Here is a 26,545-nt window from a genome sequence, read left to right as displayed (position 1 = left end):
TTTCATGCCAGCAAAAGGTTGTGCGTGGTCTGATGCTTATAACATCAGTTTGAATTTGACTCAGCTGGGCTGAAACAAATACATCAACCAACCCAGCTGAGTCAGCTGTTAGCGTAGCAGTGGGGCAGCGTATGACACAGGCAAAGCAGTTGACAGACAGGGATCCACATTCGGAACTGCTGAAGTTATGTCATTATCCTGTCACTGATGTACACAAGTACACAAGAATGATATCAGAAACGGCTACAGTCTATCATTTTAAATGTTTATCAAATACTTTTTTTTTTTTGGATGTATGGTTGAGCCAGTGGATGCAAATACTGGAAAACTCCTTGTCAAGGAGAAACTGTGATTAGAACAATAGCTTCCACTGACACTTGAAAAATAACTGCAGCTCTGTTTAACTTCTTATCTGAGTCATTCCCTCAACAGTGTGCTTCTTGGGAATACAGACTTTCATATCATTATTTTGTTTCCCTTAAAGGTATGCTTTTAATGTTTTAATATGTGGAAGAACAGGCCTACCCAACTGTGCTTATGGCTTTTTAACACAAACAATTTACAAATGCAGTGAAGCAGATAATAGGACATATGATACTGAATTTGTAAACCCATGCTGATGACACCACTGTTGCATAAACAGTCTTAGAAGCAGGACTACTACATAAGCAACATATTGTTCACTACTTCACAGGTGACCAACCAGCTCAGTGGTTAGTCCCCAGTTATGCCCTGAACACAAATCAGAAGAATTCTGTTCTAGAAAAATAAGTCTTTCATAGCTGGAGCTATAGACACTGGGGGAGGGAAACTAAATGAAGAGCAAGGCGCACCTTAGATGCAGAACAAGCATGATGATCTTAAGTTCCCATTTAGACTCTAAATCCATCAATCCTTTACTAGAAGACAAAATTATGTTAAAACTTTGATAGCCAAGCTACGAGTTATGATTGTGTAAGTGCAATAAAGGATAAAAGCACCATTGTTCCTTTAATGTAAGAGAGACATCTGGAGAAATTTGCTATTGCAAATAATAATGTTGCTCTAAGAGGATCTGAACTACTCATGGTGAAACTATTGACTGCAGGTTGGGGGTGGAGGGAGGAGAAATGATTTCTCTTTGTACCAGAAACTCTTCAGGAGGCTGTGATCAGGTTAGTATATGAACCACAGTTCAGAAGTAAATCTAAATCATACTTAGTTTTGTTCCTTTTGAATTACTCCATCCTTTGAAGCCTTGAGCTCTTTCTATGGGTACGTCTTCACTACCCGCCGTATCGGCAGGTAGCAATCGATTGCTCGGGGATTGATATATCGCGTCTCATCTAGACGCAATATATCGATCCCCAAAAGCGCTTATATCGATTCCGTAACTCCACCAACCTGAACTGAGTTGCGGAATCGACAGGGGGAGCCACGGACATTGATCCTGCACCGTGAGGACGGTGAGTAATTTGATCTTAGATTCTTTGACTTCAGCTACGTTATTCACGTAGCTGAAGTTGCGGGCCGCAAGGATTCTAAAAATTAATACTGGCCACTCCAGGCTTGTATTAAAGTCTCAAGATTACAGCTTCTCTCTGACCTTGGATGGGTAGATGCTGCCACCACCCAAATGCATAAAAAAACCCTTGTTGGAACCCAGAAAGATGTACTTGAGAATTACTTCAAGCCCTTTCACACACACCCTCTGGGGAAGAGCTGAGACAGAAACAAAGGAAATTAGCTGTTGCCACCAGCTAATTAAACAACATGCACAAACCTCTTAGGCCACAAAAAACAGATCCTGTTCTTAAAAAAGGTAAATTTTATTAAAAACAAAGAGAAAGAAAATACACTTGGAACTTAGGCTTTTTGCTAGATTTAAAAAAAAAAATTACAAAACTTAAGCATCAAGATAGCTCTCTTGAGGTTCACCTTAAAGGTTACAAGCAAAACAAACACATTTGGGAGTTAGCACAGAGGAGTCCATAAGCCAATAAGAAATAAAAGAAATAAATCTAATTTTGACTTCCTAGATATTCCCTGATCTACTTACATATCTGGGGTTTCAGATAAGTAGGTTCAAGGTATGATTTGATGATTTGTTATACCTGGTTTTAAAGCTTTTTACAGCATTGTCCCAGCCCTGTCTCTGCTCTGTCCCCTCTCTCCAGAGAACAGACAGACAGATAAAGGGAAAAGGTTTTTTTCCTCCCCAATTTTAAAAAGTTCTAGCTTTCCCATTGGCTCTTTTGGTCAGTTGCCCACTCCCTTCCTTTTACCTATGCATGCAGTCAGACTTTTTAACCCTTTACACATAAAGCAAATAGAGAACAGCTACCAAGAGGGATTTTATAGCTAACTGGCTGGCTGGGTGTCCATAAAAGGGAGTTGCCCTTCTTTCATTTATCATATCATCTATAAAGGTAACACAATTATGGCAAGGAATAACTCATGTAATAAATATTTCTGTTCAGTATAATAATTTAACAGCAACCATCACTGAACCAGGATGGAGATAGACTATTATCATAAATCTTTGAGTTTGATCTTTCAAGGAGATTTGATTACCTTTTTCCCAGACCCCACTTCAGCCCTCTTGAAACACACACCAAGACAAATTATACCTGTGGTTACGTAAGTGCATGTCCAGCTGAGGCCAGTGGGAGGTGTGCACACACAGCAAAGGGTAGAAAGTGAGCCACAGATTTTCAGCCAATAGCAGCTTCAAGTGATGGGTTTGAGTTAGGGTTGTCAAGCGATTAAAAAAATTAATTGCGATTAATCACACTATTAAACAATAATAGAATACCATTTATTTAAATAATTTTAGAAGTTCTACATTTTCAAATATATTGATTTCAGTTACAACACAGAATACAAAGTGTACAGTGCTCACTTTATATTTATTTTATTACAAATATTAGCACTATAAAAAACAGAAGAAATAGTATTTTTCATTTCACCTCATACAAGTACTGTAGTGCAATCTCTTTATCAGGAAAGTGCAACTTACGAATGTAGGTTTTTTTGTTACAGAACTGCACTCAAAAACAAAAGAATGTAAAACTTTAGAGCTTACAAGTCCACTCAGTCCTACTTCTTGTTTAGCCAATCTCTAAGAGAAACAAGTTTGTTTAAATTTACGGGAGATAATGCTGTCCGCTTCTTAATTACAATGTCACCTGAAAGTGAGAACAGACTTTCACATGGCACTGTTGTAGCTGGCATCGGTAGATATTTACGGCTGGATGTGCTAAAGATTCATATACCTCTTCATGCTTCAGTCATCAGACGACATGCTTCCATGCTGATGACGCTCGTTTTAAAAAAAAAGTGTTAATTAAATTTGTGACTGAACTCCTTGGGGGAGAATTGTATGTCTCCTGCTCTGTTTTCCCGCATTCTGCCATATATTTCATGTTATAGCAGTCTCCAATGATAAACCAGCACATGTTGTTCATTTTAAGAACACTTTCACTACAGATGTGACAAAACGCAAAGAAGGTACCAATGTGAGATTTCTAAAAATAACTACAGCACCCGACCCAAAGCTTAAGAATCTGAAGTACTTTCCAAAATCTGAGAGGGATGAGGTGTGTAGCATGCTTTCAGAAGTCTTAAAAGAGCAACACTCTGATGCAGAAACTACAGAACCCAAGCCACCTAAAAAGAAAATCAGCCTTCTGGTGGCAGTATCTGATTCAGATGATGAAAATGAACATGTGTCCGTCCACACTGCTTTGGATCGTTATCGAGGAGAACTCGTCATCAGCATGGACGCATGTCCTCTGGAATGGGTTGAAGCATTAAGGGATATATGAATCTTTAGCGTATCTGCAACGTATATATCTTGCGACACCGGCTACAACAGTGCCATGCAAATGCCTGTTCTCACTTTCAGGTGACATTGTAATTAAGAAGTGGGCAGTATTATCTTCTGCAAATGTAAACAAACTTGTTTGTCTGAGCGATTGGCTGAACAAGAAGTAGAACCAATTGGACTTGTAGGCTCTAAAGATTTACACTGTTTTGTTTTTGAGTGCAGTTACGTAACAAAAAAACCTACATTCGTAAGTTACACTTTCATGATAAAGAGGCTGCACTACAGTACAGTGCAAATATTTGTAATAAAAAATAAATATAAAGTGAGCACTGTACACTTTGTATTCTGTGTTGTAACTGAAATCAATATATTTGAAAATGTAGAAAAACATCCAAAAATATTTAATAAATTGCAATTGATATTGTATTGTTTAACAGTGTGATGAATCATGATTATTTTTTTAATCGCGATTGATTTTTTTTAGTTAATCGTGTGAGTTAACTGCGATTAATCAACAGCTCTAGTTTGAGTATTTCCTTTCTTTATCCAGCCAAATGACACGTGAAATGAGGAAGATATTCTCACATAGTCAAGAAACCAGGGAAATCAACTTTTTTATTTCTATAGTAAGCCAAAGAACAGGAGATGCTTAAGGCATAACTCATGACGGAGAATTGATTTATAATCTATTTTCTCTTCATATTAACTTTATTGACACTCATGCATTTGGAGCAGGGCTGACCCATGCTGATTTCATCTTTCATTTAAAATAAGAAGGATGAATCACAATCTGAGGACAAAGAAAAAGCAGGCACCATACGGGGTTTAGATTTGGATATTTAATAGGGGTGTTCAGATGCAAAAATTTGGATCCACCCATAACAGATAAAAACAGTGGCCAGCCACAAAATTTGGATCTGGATCCAGGGTTGGATTCCAAACCCTCAATGTTTTATACCTAAGTGTTTGGTTAGAAGTTTTTTTTCATAATGGGATTCCAAGGCATGTGCAAATGTACCCTATTTGGACAAATTCACCACCACACACCACACTGATCCCATTGTCTGAGACCACAGAGTCAGGGAAGAGCGGAATTTCGCCAACCACTCATCTTTTGCCTCCCTGGGCCTGTGCGACGTATTTCATGCAGAACATGATGTTTGGAAACAGCACATGCAAAGCTGCCATGGAAGTCTAGCCAAAGGATTAAGGGAGATTTGTGCAGTGCTGGAGGGAGATTGTACAGGCTGGCAGGAAGATCTGAATGCACAAGAATGCTGCACAACTACAAATCACCAGTGAGCCAATACTCTGTCCGACAACATCCAGAGTAGAGGTCACTCACCTGCCAGGGAAGTGTTCACGTATTAAAGAGAACACGGAATGCTCCCAAGATCTGAGCCCAGCTCCTCCACTTGGGCTGTGTGTTTGAACAGTGAAAGGACAGGAACAGAACAGTAACACACAGCTGAGTGAACAGGGAGCAGGAAGAGCTGATGGAACATTACAGGGGAACAGGGAAGCAAAATATTCCAAATGTGGGATACTCCTGCTTCAGGTGGGAGGCTTCGCAGATGTGCATATGCAGCATGAAGTCCTGTCGCTGTGCCAGGACTAAGCCATCTCCTTCTGCCTTTTTCTGACCCAGTGGGTGATGACACATATAGTGTCCACGCTCTGACAACTGTTCCTCATGTCTATTGTAACTCTGAGTGGAGTTTTTCTCTCTCTCTCTCTCTCTCTCACACACACACACATACACACATGTCAAATGAGTGCTAGTACCAGCTTGGAATGAAACAAGAGGCCAGTGAGGTACAGACAATGTAACTGGGCAATTGAAGTAGGGGCAACTCAGATGTAGCATCACTCTGCAGCAAATAGTACAAGCAGCAAGATCAAAAGAGGAGGCAGAGATGAGAGAGCAAATGCAAAATTTCATTCATATGCACTCCAGTAGCAGCAGCAGATACAGACCAGACAGATCCCCATCCCCAAGTAGGATGCCATCAATGTTAAGGAAGCATCAGAGTCTGAGCTGTGCAAGGAAGCTAAAGGACAGCATACAAGCTAGTCTGACTGTGACTAAATAATGCATGAAGTACAGTTAGAGACACCCTTCTCCCTCGCCCTCTACCCACTACTGTCCTCAGGAAGAATCCCACAGCTAATGAAACCATTAAAGTACTGGATCCATGTATGGCACACAGGCATAGGACCTTTATTAGTAGCTTATTAGTTAAGTCTTTGCCCTTATGCAGATTTTTTTCCGTCCATGGATCTCAAAGAGCTTTACAAAGGTAGATATTATCTCGGTTTTACAGATAGAGAAACTGAGGCATAGAGCAGTTACGTTATTTGTCTGACACGGCACAGCAACTTAGTGACATAGTCATGAGTGGAACATAGGTCTCCTGCCTGCCAGCATCATGCACCATTTCTTAGACAACAACTGCCTGTTATGGGGTCAGTGTGTGGTGCTATTTTTCAACTGCAATGACTCCCTTGATTGTTATTTCTTGCAAGTGTATTCACTTTATTTCCTTCCCTTTCCCCCTTTCTGAAAGTAGGATGTTCCATGAAGGGACAACTACTATGTGTAAACAAGGGAATGAACAACACATGCACACAGGAGCACCTGGAGAGAGAAGCAGCAAAATCTTAACTACTACAAGGTAAAGTGAGAGAGACAGAGAGCTGAAGAGAGACAGAGAACGAATTATGACTTTTGGGATGCTGTGCCAACAGTATATTCTAATGAGAGGATGATGTACATTCCCATATACTTACTGATTTCTACTGGTTGTGTAAAATCAACCTTGCTTATTGTCATCTTCTGACACTACACATAGTGTAGTTTTGTACAGTAGAGAAAATACTAACACAGAATTAAAAAGAGTGATGACATTTCATGTGTCTAAGCCAGGGCCATGTGGTCTTTTATCAGGAAATTAAGTTCAGTCAAATATGCAAACACATATTAACTGTACTTTTATGGTAGCTGGCATTTGCCCTCACTCAGTGAAGTTCTCTCAGACAAGCAAACTAAACGGTTACCACGGAATATCCTGATAAGCAAACAGCTCCATGTCCCACAATTAAATGATTTTTTTTCTGCTCCATTCATTGCTCCCATAGAGGCTCTTGCTAATGTTTTAAAGAATGCAAAGCCTCTTAAAAATTAATGTTTTTCTCTAGCTTTTGTTTTTTGATGAGTGACAAGTGCCAAGATTTTCCTGTCTCAATTAAAGTTAATGATAGCAAAATGATTGAACAATGGCATTTTTACCTGCATATATTTTACTTTGGGTTTTTCCATCAATAAACACATCATTTTCAACCTCTCCCTGACTATAACTGTGACGGGTTGGATCACAGAAACCCTCTTGGGAGCTGCCACCTCTTGTGCCAAGACTACTACTATCCCTGCTTTCCCTGCCAGCTCAGGACCCCAGCATCCTGTCTTGCTGAGTCAGACACGCCCATCTGCTCCCACACAGACCCAGGGTCTGAATTACTTGCCCCAAAGCTGCAGGTTTACCTGAAAGCAGCTAACAGAAGTGCTCCTGCCTTTAACACTCAGATGCCCAACTCCCAATGGGGTCTAAACCCAACTAAATCTCTTTTACCCTGTATAAAGCTTATAGTGAGATATGCACAGTTGCTTGCTCCTCCAGGTATTATTAATTAATTCAGAATATGTATTAAGTAAAAAGTGATTTGATTAAATATGAACGTAGGATTTAAGTGGTTCCAAGTAGTAACAGACAGAACAAAGTAAGTCTCCAAGCAAAACAAACTAGAACGCGCAAATCTATGTCTAATCAAACTGAATACAGATAATCTCACCCTTAGATATGCTTCAGTAGTTTTTTCCTCAGACTGGACACATTCCAGGCCTTGGCAAAATTTTTTCCCTTGGTACAGCTCTTGTTCCAGCTCAGGTGGTAGCTGGGGGATTCTTCATGATGGCTCCTCTCTCCTCTTCGTTCTGTTCCACCCCTTTATATATCTTTTGCATAAGGCAGGAATCCTTTGTCCCTCTCTGAGTTCCCACCCCCTCCTTCTCAATGGAAAGACACCAGGTTAAAGATGGATTCCAGTTCAGGTGACATGATCACATGTCACTGCAAGACTTCATTGCCCACTTGCCAACACACACTATACAGGAAGACTTACAGGTAAACACACCCATCTGCAGACAATTGTCCTGGTTAATGGGAGTCATCAAGATTCCAAACCACCATTAATGGCCCACACTTTGCATAATTACAATAGGCACTCAGAGTTATATTTCATATTTCTAGTTTCAGGTACAAGAGTGGTACATTTATACAAATAGGATGATCATACTCAGTAGATTATAAGCTTTGTAATGATACCTTACAAGAGAGCTTTCGCCTGAAGCATATTCCAGTTACATTCATTCATTAGCATATATTTATAAAACCATATAGACTGCAACATCACAATAACAGACATTTAATGTGAGCAAATCATTTACGATTTGTTTCTAGGAAACATATGGCTCATTGATTAGAAAGTTTAAAGTTAAATGGACTCTTTAATTAAAATAATGACACTTATTTACTCCCCCTGCAAGAGAAGCCACTACTGTACCTATGTTTACTTACCCAGAATTCCTAATGCAATGTAACCCAGAATGACGACTATGAAGATTACACAGCACAGAACATCCGTACAGTGCCTAAAGACAGAAGGGAACATTTTGAAGAATTAGAAAGGTGTCGAAAATAACTCTTCCTTTGTAAATTATTGATTCATACATTATAAGATCAGACGTGACTACAGACATCATATAGTCTAACCTCCTGAATTACACCAGCCACAGGACTTTCCTTAATTAATTTGTTTTTCAAGTATACCATACCTTTTAGAAAAATATCCAATCTTGATTTAAAAATTGTCAACGACTGACAATCCACCTCGACACCAAATAAGTTTTAACAATGGTTATTTACCCTCATCATTAAAAATCTGTGCCTTATTACTAGTCTGAACTTATCTGGCTTCTGCTTCTCCTTCATAAATTTATATTCACAAGTCCTTGCTTTAGATGACTGCTAAACAACAATCACTCTAGAAGTGGGCTAAGAACAGGGGCAGCTCTATGTTTTTTGCCTCCCCAAACATGGCAGTCAGGAGGTCTTCGGCGGCACGCCTGCAGGTGGCCCACTGGTCACGTGGATTCAGCGGCGTTTCTGTGGGTGATCTGCCAGTCTCACGCCTTCGGCGTACCCGCCACTGAATTGCCGTCGAAGCAGCAGGACCGGTGGACCTCCCACAGGTGCGCCACCGAAGGCTGCCTGACTGCCGCCCTCACAGTGACCGTCCGTCTGTCCGTCCCTCGCTTGCTCCGCTGGTGCCTGGAGCCGTCCCTGGCTAAGGAGTGTTTCTAGTCATGTCAAGGTTCCTTCTCCACTCTGAAATTTAAGGTACAGATGTGGGGACCTGCATGGACATTTCTAAGCTCAATTACTAGCTTAGATCTGGTATCACTGCCACCATTCAGAATTTTCAGTGTCTGGATCACTCCCTTTCCCCCCAAAACCTTCTCCTCCCTGGGTAGCCCTGAGAGACTCCTTCACCAATTCCCTGGTGAGTCCAGATCCAATCCCTTGGATCTTAAAACAAGGAGAAATTAACCATCCCCCCTCCTTTCTCCCACCAATCCCTGGTGAGTCCAGATCCAATCTCCTTGGATTTAAAAACAAGGAAAAATCAATCAAGCCTTAAGAAAAAGGCTTTTAATTACAGAAAAGAAAGGTAAAAGAAAACCCTCTGGGAGAGATTAGTATACCAGCTACTCTCACAGACAACAGATTCAAAACACAGAGGATGTTCTCCTGGGCACAAATTTAGTTACACAAAAAAATAACCAGTTTGATTCTACCTCTAATTGCATAAGACAGGTTACAAAGAAATGAACATAAACCTATTTATCCCTTTCTAAAACTTACTACTCTGATAAGAGGCTGGTTCCTTGATCTTTTTCACTCCGGCTGAAACTGAAACTCTAAGAAAAGGAAAAACTTCCCTCCTTCCTTTTGAAACATCCTGTTCCCCCATTGGTTCCTCTGGTCAGGTGTTAGCTAGGCTAGGTGAACTTTTTAACCCTTTACAGGTAAAAGAGACATTAACCTTTAACCATCTGTTTATGACACTCGTTAAAAAGAAAGTAAAGGATTGCCATACCAAACTAAACTACCTCCAACCCGGCCTAGCAGTCTAAACAAGCAGACGTGAATAAATGTCCCAATAGCTACCAGTTGCTGTAAATTGGCATAGTTCCACTGAAGCCAATGCTGGTCAAGGCCAAGCTGAGGCTCTGACCCTTAAAGTCAGTCTGTTTAAAACTAAAACCATTTTTTTTCAAGCACAGGAAGAGGCATTACTCCTCAATCAGAGGTTTAGACATGGTGAGTTTCAAGTTTCAAACATCTATTTTTGCCATAGTCCCATCTAGAAAGGATCAATTAAAGTTTCTTTTTTAAAGTGGATAAAGTGTGTGTATGTGTGTGTGTAGGGAGGATCCACCATGAAACATAGGTGCTGGAACTAGGAGTGCTGAGGGTATACCCCTTGACTTGAAGTGGTTTCCATTATATACAGGGCTAACAGTTTGGTTCAATGGCTCTCAGCACCCTCACTATACAAATTGTTCCAGCATCCCTGCCCTGAAACCCCCAAAATAGCAGAAGAGATCTTGCTAGAGTTTTATTAAAAGTCCCATCATTCAGCTGCAATCAGCATGACATATAAAAAGAAAGCCCAGAAATACTGTCCTTAAAAATTAAGAATGGAGAATTAGACATAAGGGCTTATAGCTCTCGGATTCTTCTGGCCAAAGTGATCCTCACTAGAGAGGGAAATCTGAGAGATATGAAGGATAGGGGACACTTAGTTATGGGTCTGAAAGGAGAGGGTGAAGAGTAGATCCAGATCCCAGTGATGGGAAGAGGGGAAAAGATTACACAACTTTTAAACAATTGCAAAACTTGGAGAGACATTTCTAAGTGTGAAAAAGAAATTAAGCATGAATGACCCATGTGCCTTTCCACAGAGAAACAATCTCAGCACTAGGTTGCAGGTCTGTGTGACTATCGGGATGTGCAGAGGCAATCTAATGAACGAGAGTTTGTTAAACTGAAAGAACTGACAATGGAGCTCTGCTTGTTCTTTAAGCCAGAGAGGTCTCAACCTTTTTCCTTCAGCCCCCCCCCTCCCCCAACATGCTATAAAAATTCCACAGCCCACCCATGTCCACAACAACTGTTTTCCAGTAGATTAAAAGCCAGAGCCAATGTTAGGGGGTAGCAAGCGGAGCAATTGCCCAGGGCTTTATGCCACAGGGCGCCCCACAAAGGTAAATTGCTCAGGCTTCCGCTTCAGCCTAGAGAGAAGGGGCTTGGGCTCGGGATTCAGCTTTCTACTCTGGGCCCCAGTGAGTTTAATGCTGGCCCTGCTCTCTGGTTTATTTTGGCAGACCCCCTGAAACCTGCTCATGGCCCCCCAGGGAGCCCTGGACCCCTGGTTAAGAACCACTGCTTTAACCTATCATTTGCTGCAGTTGTCACACATGAAGCTTTTCTCAAGTGCCCTGTAATGAGTGTCTGCCCAGAGAATAGATGACAGCATGTTACAGTTCTGAGGAGAGCTTTAATCTAAAGTTTTAGATTTTATTTGGTATCTCAAAATGGATAAATAATGAATGGAAATGGGGTCACCTGGTTCCTTTGCTTAACACCAGCAGAAGCACTAAGCCTTTTTAAAAGGAAGGCTAACATCTGTTTCACACTAATTCTGATACTTTACTCAGGCTCAGTTTCTCACCCTCCAAAGTGACTGTTAAATGGTGCAGTGTTTAATAAAAGATAACTCAGGTAAAAATACTAATGGGAGGTGAACTGGACACTGCAATACTTTAATTATAAGTCTCTTGTTGTCAGAACCCTCTTGTACACGTGGTATTTATGATTATGTATGATCAGAGCCCATACCCATTTGTGCCAGTTCATCCCTTAAAGTTTTGCAGTTACTCAAGTGTCAATATTTCTACCACTTCACATCATTTTCTGCTCTGGGTATGACACAGATTCTATAGTGTCGAGCACAACTGATCCTGGCCTCTGGGTGCTGCTATAATATAAATATTAAATAATTACAATAATTGCACAGAAACTATTTGGGCATGGTTTGGAGAGTTTTAAAATAGATTTATTGGGACTATTTCTTGCACCCCTCTGCCTGTGCAGCCAGGTGCCTTGTTACCATGGGTAAAATCCTGGCTCCATTGAAATCAATGGTAAAAGTCTTGCTGACTTTGTGGGGCCAGGATTTCACCTTAGGCCCAGCAGGAGAGAAAAATTTAAAAAAATATATAAGATACCTCACCAAATGACCTAAAATAACTGTTCCACACGTACCATTTTACGCCTTTAAAGTCACTGGGAGTTTTCAAAACTGGAGCAAATGGAATGCTGGGAATCTCCCCTCCCCAAACGGATTAGGCTCCCATTTCTAGCCCTGAAGGGTCATAAGATATTGGGATATTACCTTTATTGCTGTAACCAGGATTGAGCATTGCCTGTGCTGGGCTTTGAACTGGTTTTGTTTTGAAGCAGAAATGCTCACATTTAGGGGGAAAATAGAAACATTTTGATGATGAATTGACTTTGCTGATGTATTTGTATTCAAGACAAGAAAATTGCAGGAAGCTTCTCAGAGGGTGAATAAATGCTAGGGGGGATAGATTAGTGGGCAGAGTGTTGAGGAGAGAGTGCATGATAAATGTAATTTATCATATGGCCCCTGCACTCTTTCACATGGATATCACTGCCATGTTTTTATAATATACCTGTACATACACACAAAGATGCCCATCATCCTCATGGGATACATGATGCAAAAATTACATGAGGAAAAATATAACCATTTTTTCACACACACCCCCAACCTTTTCCCAGCAGCAATGACTGCACAGACAACAGGATATTGTAATAGAGTATGATAATGCATGTAGACTATATTTATAATGATTAATTTGTGTCATGAACTAAAATGCACTGGACAACATGGAAGTCATTGTGAAAGTATGGCTGTATTTGAAATCTGCAATATTCTTTTGCCTTTTCGCAGTTCAGTTGCACCCCAAGATCTTGCCCAAATTTTGTTGTTAGCCTAACTATTCTACTTGAAATTGCCGTCTCCATAGAAATAAATCACTGATAAAAACATCAGATTCATTTTAGCCAGGTGAAGTAATAAAATAATCTCATTTGATAAGTGCACATTTCTGGCCCCCATGCCAGATTGTATTGCCTACTGTTGTCATTTTGTTTAGTTTATGGGTACCGCTTTGCTTTCTACCACCTTTCAGAAATGGATTGGCTTACTCGCTTTGTTATATGTGGCAGCACAAAGTAAAAAAACACTTTGTTCCTGTGTCTTCATAGAGGTTACATAGTACATAGGAGATGTTAACGGAATTCAGATAAATAAATAATGACTATGAATACTGAGTATCAGAGATTGGAAGTACTTATTCACGTACAAACCACGCATTGCATGGCTAATGATTCTTCTTGGGGACTACTTGCTTCTGCTGGCTTCATCCTCCAATTCTACAGTTCATAATGACAGGTGTCAGAGTGGTAGCAATGTTAGTCTGTATCAGCAAAAACAACAAGGAGTCCTTGTGGCACCTTAGAGGCTAATAAATTTAGGTGCCTCAGGGACTCCTCATTGTTTTTACAGTTCATAATGTCTCACATGTGCAATTCTCTCCAAGATGTTACACTACCAACAAACCATTATTCTTAATATTAGAGTTGTACCAGTATTACAAGAGCACTTACAGACCTGGATCCCTGGCCCTGTGCAAACACATAACAAAAAGACAGCCTCTGCCCCACAGATTTCACCATCCACATGTATGAATATAGACCAGGGGTCGGCAACCTTTCAGAAGTGGTGTGCTGAGTCTTCATTTATTCACTCTAATTTAAAGTTTCCACGTGCCAGTAATACATTTTAACATTTTTAGAAAGTCTCTTTCTATAAGTCTATATATATAACTGAACTATTTTTGTATGTAAAGTAAATAAGGTTTTTAAAATGTTTAAGACACTTCATTTAAAATTAAATTAAAATGCAGAGCCCCCAGAACCGGTGGCCAGGACCTGGGCAGTGTGAGAGCCACTGAAAATCAGCTTGCGTGCCGCCTTTGGCATGCGTGCCATAGGTTGCCTACCCCTGATATAGACAATGGGAGACATCACTCCTTTGTGGACAAACTTGAAGCTGACTGTTAAGGCATCTATGCTGCTCAGAGCTCAGTGTTAATGGAGCTCTGCCTGAGTGCCGAGGTCTGCTCACACAGAATTCTCTGCAGGACTGATGCCTATGTTTTGAAATCACTCCAAGAAACCATGCTGTAGGAAAAAGAATTTCTGTCTGTTTTGTGGTCTATGAACAGAACTCAGGATCTCCTACTTGATTGTAGCCTGAACTGAGAGATCATCTCAGCTCTTATGGATTTAAATAGAGTGGCTGGTACTTTCATCAAATAGTGTGGCCAGACCAAAGGGCACTATTCAGCAAAGCTGAATAAACATTGGAGTTGGTGGCAGATTCAGTGTGTTCAGGGATACTGTCCTTTGAGCACATGCTGCTATTATGGAGACTAGAAAGCCCACAAGAAAGGTACTAATAAAATTTTAATGCAAACGGCACTTTCTTAATCTATCAACCTAAACACTAGATTTTTTTAAGTTTTCTTCAGAGAATCTTTAATGAGAGGGGTTGAAATGAGCTAGCCCATGTTGTCTCACTGAGGTGTACTTCTTCCTGGTGGCTGACTATTGTGTGCCAGAAAGCTTTAATTTTAAAAAATTAAGTCTCTAGCCTTTATGGCTGTGAAGGAAATCTGCAAAATGTGAACCAGAAGAAAGCCATGAAGTGATGTCTCTTGAGATCCTGCAACAAGAGCTCTAATAAAAGTAAAACTGCCCATTCATCTCAGTGGGGTGTATAATATACTACAACAATATAGATCGCAGTGTGCTGCCAAAGATACAGGCACTGATTAAAATTCCATTAGCAATAAGAAATAATCTGTTTCTTGCCAGCACTCCTCTGCGTCAGACTCTTTCAGGTTATGGACTCTAAAGCCTGATAATAATGATGTTGACATTTAAATTGTCAACTGTTTCAGTACTGACCACAGTTCCCAAGAAAGGAGTGAGATGATCCTATCAAGAAGATCAGCATAATCTAACTGTGAGCAGCACCTCATTTTAGAGTCGTGAGTGGGCAGAGTTTATGTTGTGGATGGAGCTCAGGAAATGACTAACACTTATGTTTTTTTCCTCAGCCTAAGGAAGATAGCCACAAGATCACTGAAAGTAAATATTTATATTGCATAAGCACCCATAAACTGCTAAGCACTTTCCAATCACAGCAGAAGACACAGGCTTTGCCCCCGTGAGTGCATAGTTTTATAAAGTTCAAGTTTTCAGACCATCAGAAAGACAGATTGAGATGTGGGAACAAATGGACAACAGAGGTCGGGAGTAGCAAGGCTGATTTGAGAGTCATTGGTGTAAAGATGGTAGTTGAAGCTGTGTGAATGGACAAGATCATTTAGAAAAAGGGGGCAAAGAGAGAAGGAGAGCAGATTAAGCACAGAACTCTGAGAACACCCCCCCCCACACACACACACGCACACACAAGATCTAGTGGGGAAAGAGGAAGGGGATGTGAATATCCAAGGTAGAGTCAAAGGCAACTATCACCTAGGTATCTAAGCAGCAATCACCCCCACAGATGTAATACTGTGTTTTATAAACTTCACCATGATTTATATTATATTCTTGGTTGTGGCAGAGTCAAGACTAAAAAATGTGTGGCTTTGGCCTGAAGCATTTCTTGACTGTCACCCTTGAAACCTTTATTAATCATGATTTTATGCTAATACACACTTATGCGACTTTTCCAATATAGGTCACTTCCTTCATTGCTACAAACACTTCACACGAATGAAAATACCTATTATACACTGTGACACTAAGCATCCTTCTATCCACACCCTACACACTATATAAAAATCTTTGTACAAAATATGTCTTGTGAGGTATCATTTGAAAACTAGTAAGTCACTGATCATTAATATTCTTGCGTGTTGTATGTACACAATGGGTATACTGGAATTATAACTAAAATGTGTTCAAACCAAGAATTTAGAGAGACAAGGTGGGTGAGGTAATATCTTTCATTGGACCAACTTCTGTTGATGAGAGAGACAAGCTTACATAGCTCTTTTCAGATACTACCTCACCCACTTGTCATTCTCTGGGCTGCAACACCAAACTGCATACAAATCAGGTATTTGAGGGGGAGTTGTTAAACAGGTCTACCCTAAACCAAGGAATCTGTGTTTACCTCAATATACATATAAGCAGTAAACAGACTTATCAAGGTAACAAGAAGTGGACGCAAACCTCACATTAACAAGTGGAGGAGAAGACAGCATGTTGTTTACACCAGTGTTTCTGAATTACCAGTCTGTGGACTGGCTCCAGTCCCTGAGATCTCCCTGACACAGTTTAGGAAGGCAGCAAGCTGGTCCCTGGTATCAAAAGGTTGAGAAACACTGGTCTACACCCAGCAGGAGAGAGCTACGTCTGGGATTTACTTTTTCAGAAGAATCCAATTCAAAGGCTTACTGGTCTATAAAGACAGGGATGCTGAACCTCAAATGATAAGCAATCGAAACAACTGATTGTATACAATATTGCTGTATTATAAAAGTGTACAGAGTGAGGTCTTTTCTGAAAGCTAATGACACATGGGTGATTCATATAATTGTGAACTGTATGTATTAACTTTATATAAGGCATTATGGATACTCACTGATATTAGGCTAAGTAGTCTTCCCATATAGGAGGGAATGTCCCAGCTATCTACCTGTCTCCTTTGCAAATTAAGCATGGTGGAATCAGAAACAATGGAAGCACCATTTACATAGAAATCATACAGGAGGATGGGAAGCCCACAAGAAGAGAAGGACAGCATAAGGTCATCCTGCCTCTTGAAACCAGTTCTTTGAACTTGGAAGATACAAGCAAGGACAGAAGCCATTTTTGGCACACCACTCCACAGCCAATAGGCCAGAGCTCTTGCTAGCTGAGAAAGATGGGTCCTTCAACCAAGGTGGGGTTGAAGTCTCTGGAATTGAACATAGGTGAGAAATCCGCTTAGGCAAAGATTTTTCACTAAGAAGAAAAGAAGCTCGTCCCTTGTGCTTCTATGGAAAGGAGAAAGTCAGCCATGACTGGGAAGAAGAATGACTGGTGAGTGAAACCATCTTGAACAACGCCTGTATCTTGCTAGATTGTTTTAGACTTTTAGTGCTTTCATTTTTATTTGCTAGTACCCCTTTCTAACTTTATTCCTTTTATTCAGCATGACTTAACCTATATTTCGTTTTACTATAAACCAACTCAGTGTGGTATTTAAAGGGAGGGGTTATTTAGCCTTACTTAAGTTAATAAGCTGTCATGTATTTGTGTCTCTTTAGAGGAACAAACAAACCTTATTACCTCCTGATTTGTTAACGAGAAGGCTGGACACTGCAGAGCACACACCGTTTTAGGGAAATTTGGGACTGAAAGCATGTTGGGGTCACCCTGCAAATAGCAACCCAGGCTGGTAGAAGCCAAAGTGGGTCTGCAGAACAGCTGCTGGAGTCAGAGATGCTGAACCAGCACATAGACCATCAGAGTGTGACCTGCACGCAGGCAGGCTGGTTGTAAGCAGCCCAGGTTGGGAGCTACAAACAGCAAAGCATTTTGAGGCACTCAAGGTTACAGGGTAGGCAACGACACAAACCTTCAGCTGGTCTGGACTGCCCCCCAGAATATGAAATACACTATTTATGAAAATGCTGAACAGCTCTCTGTGGTTTTCACACTGTTTATTGGGTCTGTCTAAAAGATCCAGAAATAATCACTGCGCCAGCTCCTCAGCTGGTGTAAATCAATATAGCTCCACTGAAGTCAATGGAGAGACACTGATTTATACCAGCTGAGGATCTTGCCCAAAATTATTGTGGAAAGAAAGACTGAGGACTGAAATCAACCGTACCACTTCAGTCAAACACTCCCTGGATTAATCTGCTAGCTGGAGTGTTATCCTGAGGACAGAGAGCTTTTAGCTTGTTTCAGTTAGGTTTTTTGACTCTGAGCACATCAGAAATACATGCTCAAGAGATATTCCTATATTTAAATTAGAGATAAAAAAGGAAACCAGACCCATTGAATGGGAACGATTCTACCCATCTGTTTGGAAGATGATTTTCAATATTATTTTCAGTGCAATTGTGTATGTGTACATATGTATGACCAGATGTGTTTCTACACAGATAAATAAGTGTATACAAAGGGTTAAGACCTGAAGCATTTGTATCTGTTCATGTCTTGCTACAAAATTAGTGTCTCTATTGTTAGCTTATTTTAAAATTATGGGTAAAACGTGATCCTTAATATTTTAAAGTCCATGCTTGCAGACAAGGTACATAATCATGCTGTTTTCCCTCAGTCTTCTAGTGTGTGTGAAATTTTAATGCTCAGTGAAAAGGGGAACTGAAAACAGTTGGCTAGAGACAAGCATAGTGTGGCCATGCTTTGTACAAGCTTCCTCCTACAGCTCTGCAAATGCACCCCTGTTCTGACCTGCAAGACCCCACTTATTCCATTAGGAAGCCCACTGTGCTGAAGTGCAGCATTTTGTGTAATGTGGATAAACGTTCATGAGAACTAAATAGGCTGGGACCATGGAATTCATTTGACTTGTGACCTAATTTCTGGACTGAAATTTAAGTTTCCAGAGGGAGAGGCTGTGACACTGACTGACACACCATGCAATCTTCTCGTCTATTGCTAACATTTGCTTTTATATTTTCTGAGAAGTTTAAAAAATTGGAGGCAATTCTAATAAAATATTGTAATCACCACAAGTCCAATGCATCTCATTTCCCCATTTTATGTTCACGTCTGTGCTACTCATCAGCAGACTGAAATGGATTATGTCAAAAAACTCCATTTTCTCAGCAACTACCAGTATTAAATATTAAACATATCCCAAAAGATTAACGTAGGGAGGCTGAACGCTGTATAAACCTTGTACAGCGCAAGTGCACACCAAACTAAGATTCATTTTCCAGCAGAGCCTGAGATTGAGTGGATATAAATTCTAAACAAAACAGTAAGTTGTTGGATCTTATCAGAAGGTAATAACAAATGTCATATTCTGATCTTTAAATATTTTTACACAGTCTAGTTCAACCAAAAGATGTCTGAATATTAAACCCAGTTCTGAAAACTATCTTGTAGTGTAACATAATATATATTAAAACAGGCATTTTAGTCTAGAGACATATTTTCTGTCTGAAGCTACAATAAAAACCATCACCAAATCTGCCTGCAAATCTAATCATCATGAAGGTCATTCACATATCATATGATCCTAAATTTATTTTCTAGATGGTTACACAGATAAAGAGAAGAAAAAATTCCTGTCTATTTTATAAGTGCAGTCAGATAAGTGGGATGCAGGAAAACAGCATCTTGAAGTGAAATCCTGGTTTCATTGAAGCTAACAGGAATTTTTCCATTGACTTCAGTGGGGCCAGGATTTCACTCCAAATTCAAATCAGAGCCATAAGCATACTGAAATATAATTGATTCAGAACATCACTGCTGGGGACTATGATTTGTGTATTAAGGAAAATGTCTGCAGCATTTTAATGGGATATATTTTCAGTCTCAGCCAGCTCTCCACAGATGGATCTAGGGTGACCAAATAGCAAGTGTGAAAAATAAGGACGGGGGTGGGGAGTAATAGGTCCCTATATAAGAAAAAGCCCAAATATCAGGACTGTCCCTATAAAATCGGGATCTCTGGGCACCCTAGGTGGATCAAAGGCGAAGACAGGAATGTTGTAGAGAGAGAGGGCATTAATGAGCCCATTATTGGTGCCCACACTTCAAAGAGAACATTGACATATTGGAAAGGGTTCAGAAAAGAGCTACAAGAATGATTCAAATACCAGAGAAACATGCCTTGTAGTGAGAGATTTCAGAACGCAATCTATTTAGTTTATCCAAGAAAAGGATAAGAGGTGAACACAGTGCACAAGCACTCAAATGGGGACAAGATTTCTCATAGAAGGTAATGGTCCAATTTAGCAGAAAGAGGTGTAATGAGATCTGTTAAGAGGAACCTGAAGCTACACAAATTCAGACTAGAAATAGGGCACACACAAAAAATTAACACTAAGGGTAGTTAAGTGTTGGAACAACTTACCTAGAGATGTGGTAGATTCTTCATCACTTGAAGTCATTAAGTCAAGACTGGAAATATTTTTAGAAGATATGCTATAGATCAAACGGAAGTTACAGGCTTTATGCAGAAATTAAGGGGCAAGGTTCTATGGTTTGTATTATGCAGAAGGTCAGACTATATGATCTTAGTGGTCTTAAAATCAATCAGTTTACAGAACAATCAGCGAAAAGGGGAGGAGACAGAAGGAAGCAAACTGAGTCTGAAAGTGAAATTTTATTTATTGATTGATTGATTGATATGGGATTTATTGGTTACCTTTACTGAACAGCAACATATATAGGCACTACCTGCTGCCAACTAAAATGTAACAAAAGGACAAAGCTGTCCCAGAGCCCTAAACACAGCACTCTACAGCTTTCAACTGCTGTTTACAAATCCTTATTAAATCAGTAGTAAAAGAAGAAAGGAAATAAGACTAGTAAGAACATGCCTCTATGTGGCCACACGTAAAAAACATGTACTCTCATCCCGAATCTTTCCTGATGCAGTCTCTTCCTCCTTTAACTATCCAGCACAAGCATTTAAAGGTTTTGTTTTTAAACACTGACAAACATCAATAATGATATCTAGTTACTTGTTTTCAGTTTCAGAACAGCTGCTCCAAAATAGGCTGTGGATTTAAAATTCTGATTGTCTCTTCATGGCATGCCTCTTGCTTGGGGGGCAGGACTCTGCCAGGGTGCGGCTTGTGTGGGCCACAAAAAAAAAAAATTGGCTTGCGTTTTTCATTTCAAAACAACATGTATTTTGAAATGTGGTCAAAATAAAAAACCTCTCACAAATAAGGGTGAAAAACACCAAAAAAGGTCAAATCGCTGTTGACTCAAAATTATTTTTTGTGTTTTTCAATTTAATGAAAAATCTTGAAAAAAAGGGTTTCGGGTCAGATCCAGCTGGATTTGCTTTTTTCCTTTTTCAGCTCGGTCCCCAAATTTAGCTCTCATTTAAATCCAAGAAGGAATAGGAGTGGGTCAGGCCACCTGTCCTTGCAGAAAGCAGCAAAGGTAAAATTCTACTGCACACAAGGCTCCATGCCAAGGTCTGAACTTTGTCTTTCTTCTATAGCATCTCAAAAGTGCTTTATAAACCTTATAAAGTAGTCAAGTACTATTGTTCCTATCTCACATATGGGAAAATTGAGGCAGAGACAAGGACAGAATCCAGATCTTCTAGCAACTAGTCTTGTGCTTTAGTCATGAAACGACCCTTCTTAAGTCTGCTTGAGATAAGTAAAGAAGGAACATAAAGAGTTCTGAAGAAAAGGAAATCACCATTTTCCTAGAGCATTGTGGTAGGGAAGGAAAGAAGAGTCCATGAGGAGGCATTGCTATAGAGGAAATGTAATAAAATCACAGCTAGTGGAATTTACTAGGGGATAGGCAGGAAGAAAAAGAAGAAAACAGTTACACATCAAAGACTTTATTGTCGATCCTCTCCACTTTATTGTGGATACAGTATGCTAAAGTTTTGCTCCTGATTCCCAAGCTGAGAGTCCCCTTTCTCACCAGACCTCAGCTCTTCTTTGAAGTTCTATGACCCTAAGAGTGTATAGCCAGGAGACATTCATTTATGCACAAAGGCAAATGGGTTCATGAACTGTAAACATGTTACCAAGTTAAATATGCCGAAAAACCAAGTAGCTGAGTCTTACAATTTTCAGTCAGCTGAACTGTGGGTTTTAAATTTAAAGTTGCTTTAAAGGATAGCAAGAGCTAGCAACCACCCCAAAGAGAAATTGTGTCCTTCAAGACATAACAGGGAATACCACCAAGCAAAGAGGAACGCATAAGAAAAATAAAGAAACTCCAGAATGAACTCATGAGAAAAAAAAAAGAAACTACATAAAAGAGGGAGGAAAAATAACCAAGAAGGACAGGGGAATAGTTCAGACCAACTCCAAAATGAGAGACATTCAAAAGTAGCTTTATGATTCAGCTATATAACAGCAGTTTCAAAAATGTGCTATGACATTAGAGAGGGGGGAAGGATAGCTCAGTGGTTTGAGCATTGGCCTGTTAAACCCAACACTGTGAATTCAATCCTTGAGGGAGCCATCTAGAGATCTGGAGCAAAAATCTGTCTGGGGATTGGTCCCCCTTTGAGTAGGGGGTTGGACTAGATGATTTCCTGAGGTCCCTTCCAACCCTGATATTCTATGATATATGTGAATATTCTCTTGCTGCAGTTTAAAGAAAATCTGGATGGAAAGAAGACAGTGAATTTCATACAAGAAAATAGTCTAAGTGCTGGAAGAAAAACTGGAGAAGTTTGTGGTTTTGCACCTAACAGCATCGTCATCAAGGTTATATTTAGTAACCTATTAAAATATCTTAAAATGGCATTAATGAAACTTATTCCTAAACAATTACAGCATGGATTACTGAACTTCTTATGAACACAGCATGGTACAGGGCAAAACAGCCACACTCTTTAGATCAGGTTTTTAGCCCTACAAAGAGAGCAGTCAAACTCAGCATCCCACTATTTAACACACACCACATGAATCTAAGTATGCACAAATGTCAATACTAATTTCCTCATTTATCATCCATTATAACTATGAGGAAGAATTAATGTACAGCTATTTACCTTTAGCCATGTGTTCCTGCTGGGCACACTGTTTAAGCAGAGCATCTACAGAAGCACTTCTCTGCTTAATTCCATCAGTGAAAAATCTGGTTAGCATTGTGACAAAGAACCACATACCCATTTAAAGAATGTATAGGGTGGTCCCTGAACATGGGGACCGTCCCTATTTTCACAGCTTGCCTCTGTGTTTCACCAGGAACCCTGTAAATCCCCCAACATACTGTTCATGAGAAAGAGCTGCCAGCCAGCTGAGTTGGTGGAACTGACGCCATGCTGGGTAAATGCTTATGCACTCTAAGGACCACCCCACCACAAGCACACTCCACTCTGCCCACTGAGAAATCTCAGAATGAGCACCCACCTCCAACTGCACCTTCCCCTGCAGGCAAAGTCAGATCCATATCCTGTCAGTCTAGACAATGCTATGAACGATGAGCTTGCAGACAACTCATTTTTTACCAGTATTACTATATATAGGTGGCTGTCTATCACCCTTGGCTGCTATCCATGCTTGTGCTCACCTCTGCTGCACCACGGCACTAGATTGTGGCAGGGCTTGACAGGAAGGACACAGAGGACTCAGAGTGAATGCAAGAGGGAGATTATGGCAGCAGAAAAGTGGGAGGCAGGAAGTTGAGTGCTCAAGAGAGGAGAGAAAGGAGGAGAAGACTGACAGACTGGGGAAGGGAGAGAAAGTGAGTGGGGCAGAAGAGAATTGAGGAAAACAATAAAATGATAAAAGCACAGAAAACATGAGATAGAGAAGCAGTCAACTTCCTCTTTTACCTCCCCCAGTGGCCAAGTCCCTCTTATGCAACCTTTCTTGACTCCATCCAAACTCTCTCTTATGAAACTCTCAAATCCAACATTTACATTACAAATATATCCCCTATGTAAATGCATGTTTACACATCATTACCATTCTATGAGCAATCTATCAGGATGAGCAATCAAACAGGATGATGATAAAAATCCAGGAAACGGAGATTGAAGGCTACTGCTGTCCTCAATTCAAGCCCTTGAACCTAGATACACAAGGTTATTTTGCTACACCGTGGGATTTTACTAACCCTTGCGAAGTGATACTTAAATCCTTACAAGAATATATTTTGGTAGTAATATGTGCAGCACTTAATACAGTAAAACATTCCAAAAGCGAACACTTAAATTCCTCTGTACATACACAGACACAGACTTATAAAGTCTCATTGCCAAATTTGCGAACAGAGATCTTATATTAGGATTTATTCCCTAAACTAACATTAATGATTTTCCATTTATTTCCAAACTATCCATTTTTGGAAAGGAAAGGAAAAGAAGAAATACATGTGTGGGTGAAAAAGAATGGTGTGTGTTTAAGGGACAGCTTTGAATATAACTATGCTGCAGTTTTCATCTTTGCCATCATTTTTCTGCTGAGAAAAATAAAACTGATAAATAATTGATGTCTTTCTGTTATTTACCATGTTCACCAAGAGGATGGTAAATGCCAGTGTCAAATACATTCTCAATGTTGAAATTGTATTCAGAAAAAAAATTAGCTATTCCACATAATCTCTTTGCTGTATTCTGCCCACTTTTACTTTCGCTGTAACCTACTCAACCCATTTGAGTGTTAACAGACATGCTTTCCCCTGCAACACTGACCCCTAAATGCATTGGGATTAGATTGTACTGACGGGAGATTTTGAAACAAAGGGGAAAATGTTTCAGAACGAATCTATATCTTCTAGTTATAGGATGGATACTACCCTTGTCTTTTTCCTGACATTTCCATATTATGCTGCACATTTTGACCGAGGACAGAGGCAGGCAGGCAGTCTCAGAAAGAGCAGAATGAGAACTGAATAAATTGAGAGAACTGCAGTGTGTTATCACAGCAATTAAAGATGTCTTTTTGATAACATCATTTTGGGATTAGCATGAGTTGTTTGGCTGAGAGTCACTCAGCACAGCCAATACATTTTAATCCTTTTAATTCAAACAGCTTTTTCATTAAACACAACAAAATCCCCATACAACATCCCCAAAAATAACAGTATTAGCAAAGCCTAGACACTTAGCCCTGGTCTACACTACAGAGTTAGGTCAACGTAAGGCAGTTTACCTTAACCCAACTCGTCAAGTAGCTACACTAAAATGCAGCTCCCACTGCTGTAACTCACCCGCTACACCAACTCAATAACTCCACCTCCGCGAGAGGCATAGCACTTAGGTTGATGTAACCAGGTCAAACCAGTGTCACTGTACACACTGTTGCTGGCTTTCAGAAGCCATTCCACAATGCCCCAAGCTGAATCGGTGCGAGTGCTCATGGCGAGGACACACACCGCTGACACAAGGAGCATAGTGTGGATATGCAAAAGCAGTTTAATTACTTTGGTGGCTCTATGCCAACATATGTTAGGTTGACTTAAGTTTGTAGTGTAGACTTGCCCTTAAGCTACTTTAACATTCCATTCCATCCACTGCTGTTTAACATTTTAAATATGTGCAATCAGTGATTGCCAAATCACTCTCTCTCCTTTTAAAAGGGACAAAAATAAATGAAAATATAGGAATCATCACCACTAACTAACCAATGGTGGAAAAATCTGTACCATAGTCTCTGGGCCATATGCTGCTCTCCTGAAGATAAAGCCACAGGATGGTAAAACAAATGTCCCAGTACAGAGGTAATGAGTGTGGTAAAGGAAATGGACCCAGGTCAATGAAGCAGCCTCACCTCTTCTCAACCTACACCCTCCTCCCCCAGCAGTTGGATTACTTGGAAGCCTTGGAAGATTTTCATTGCCTCCTTTCCCCTGTTGCCATGCTGTGTCCTAAACCCCTTATTATTAAAAGATGTGGGTAGGATAGCAGGTGCAGAGGAGAGTTATTGCTGGTTCTATCAGCAGCCACTTCTCACTGCACATCCATCTAATCCCCAGGAAAGCATGCAGCAGAAAACAGGCACTTCCCAGCTCAGCCCACCCGGTATTTATGATGATGAAGCACAAATTACTAAGAAATCAGCTTGACTCTCTGTCATGGTATAATCCCCACTCTGAACCTTAGCGTCCAAAAGATGGAGTACCAGCATGAGTTCCTCTAAGCTCAATTACCAGCTTAGAACCTGTAGTGCTGCCACCAACCAGGAATTCCAGTGCCTGGTACACTCTGGTCCCCCCAAAAACCTTGCCCGGGGACCCCCAAGACCCAGACCCTCTGGATCTCAACACAAGGAAAGTAAACCCTTTCCCTCACTGTTGCCTCTCCCAGGCTTCCCCTCCCTGGGTAACCCTGGAAGATCACTGTGTGATTCAAACTCCTTGAATCTTAAAACAGAGAGGAAAATGTACCTTCCCCCCTCCTTCTCTTTCCCCCTCCCAGACTCTTCCTGAGAGAAAGTAATCCTGGCACAGAGAGAAATCAGCCGCTCTCTCCCTCTTCCCTCCTTTCTCCCCACCAATTCCCTGGTGAATCCAGACCCAGTCCCCTGGGGTCTCACCAGAATAAAAAAAACAATTAGGTTCTTAAACAAGAAAAGCTTTTAATTAAAGAAAGAAAAAACAGTAAAAATTATCTTTGTAAATTTAAAAAAAATGGAATAGGTACAGGGTCTTTCAGCTATAGACACCGGGAATACTCTCCCAGCCTAAGTATACAAGTACAAATTAAAATCTTTTCAGCAAAATACCAATTTGAACTCCTTTCAGCCAAATGCACATATGAACTCCTTCC

The 26,545-nt window shown here is 40.3% G+C and overlaps 1 protein-coding gene across 10 annotated transcripts in view; it reads right to left on the bottom strand.

Annotated features, from left to right (window-relative positions):
* SLC44A5 (solute carrier family 44 member 5) overlaps positions 1–26,545 on the bottom strand; it is a 203,196-nt gene that overhangs the window by 65,247 nt on the left and 111,404 nt on the right. For 9 of the 10 annotated variants that reach the window (XM_030573389.1, XM_030573384.1, XM_030573388.1 and 6 more), the window contains one exon: positions 8,443–8,516. Coding sequence is in view for 8 of the 10 variants with exons in the window: in XM_030573384.1 (XP_030429244.1) it covers positions 8,443–8,516 (74 nt within the window). In the remaining 2 variants the exon portion in view is untranslated. Of the gene's footprint in view, positions 1–7,657; positions 7,666–8,442; positions 8,517–26,545 lie in introns of those variants that run through there. The other variant, XM_030573390.1, reaches the window with a different exon arrangement.

This window comes from Gopherus evgoodei, chromosome 8, assembly GCF_007399415.2.
Source record: "Gopherus evgoodei ecotype Sinaloan lineage chromosome 8, rGopEvg1_v1.p, whole genome shotgun sequence".
NCBI classification, from domain to species: Eukaryota; Metazoa; Chordata; order Testudines; family Testudinidae; genus Gopherus; species Gopherus evgoodei.
Note: the sequence above shows the minus strand (reverse complement) of the source record. Positions and strands in the feature narration are given on the sequence as shown.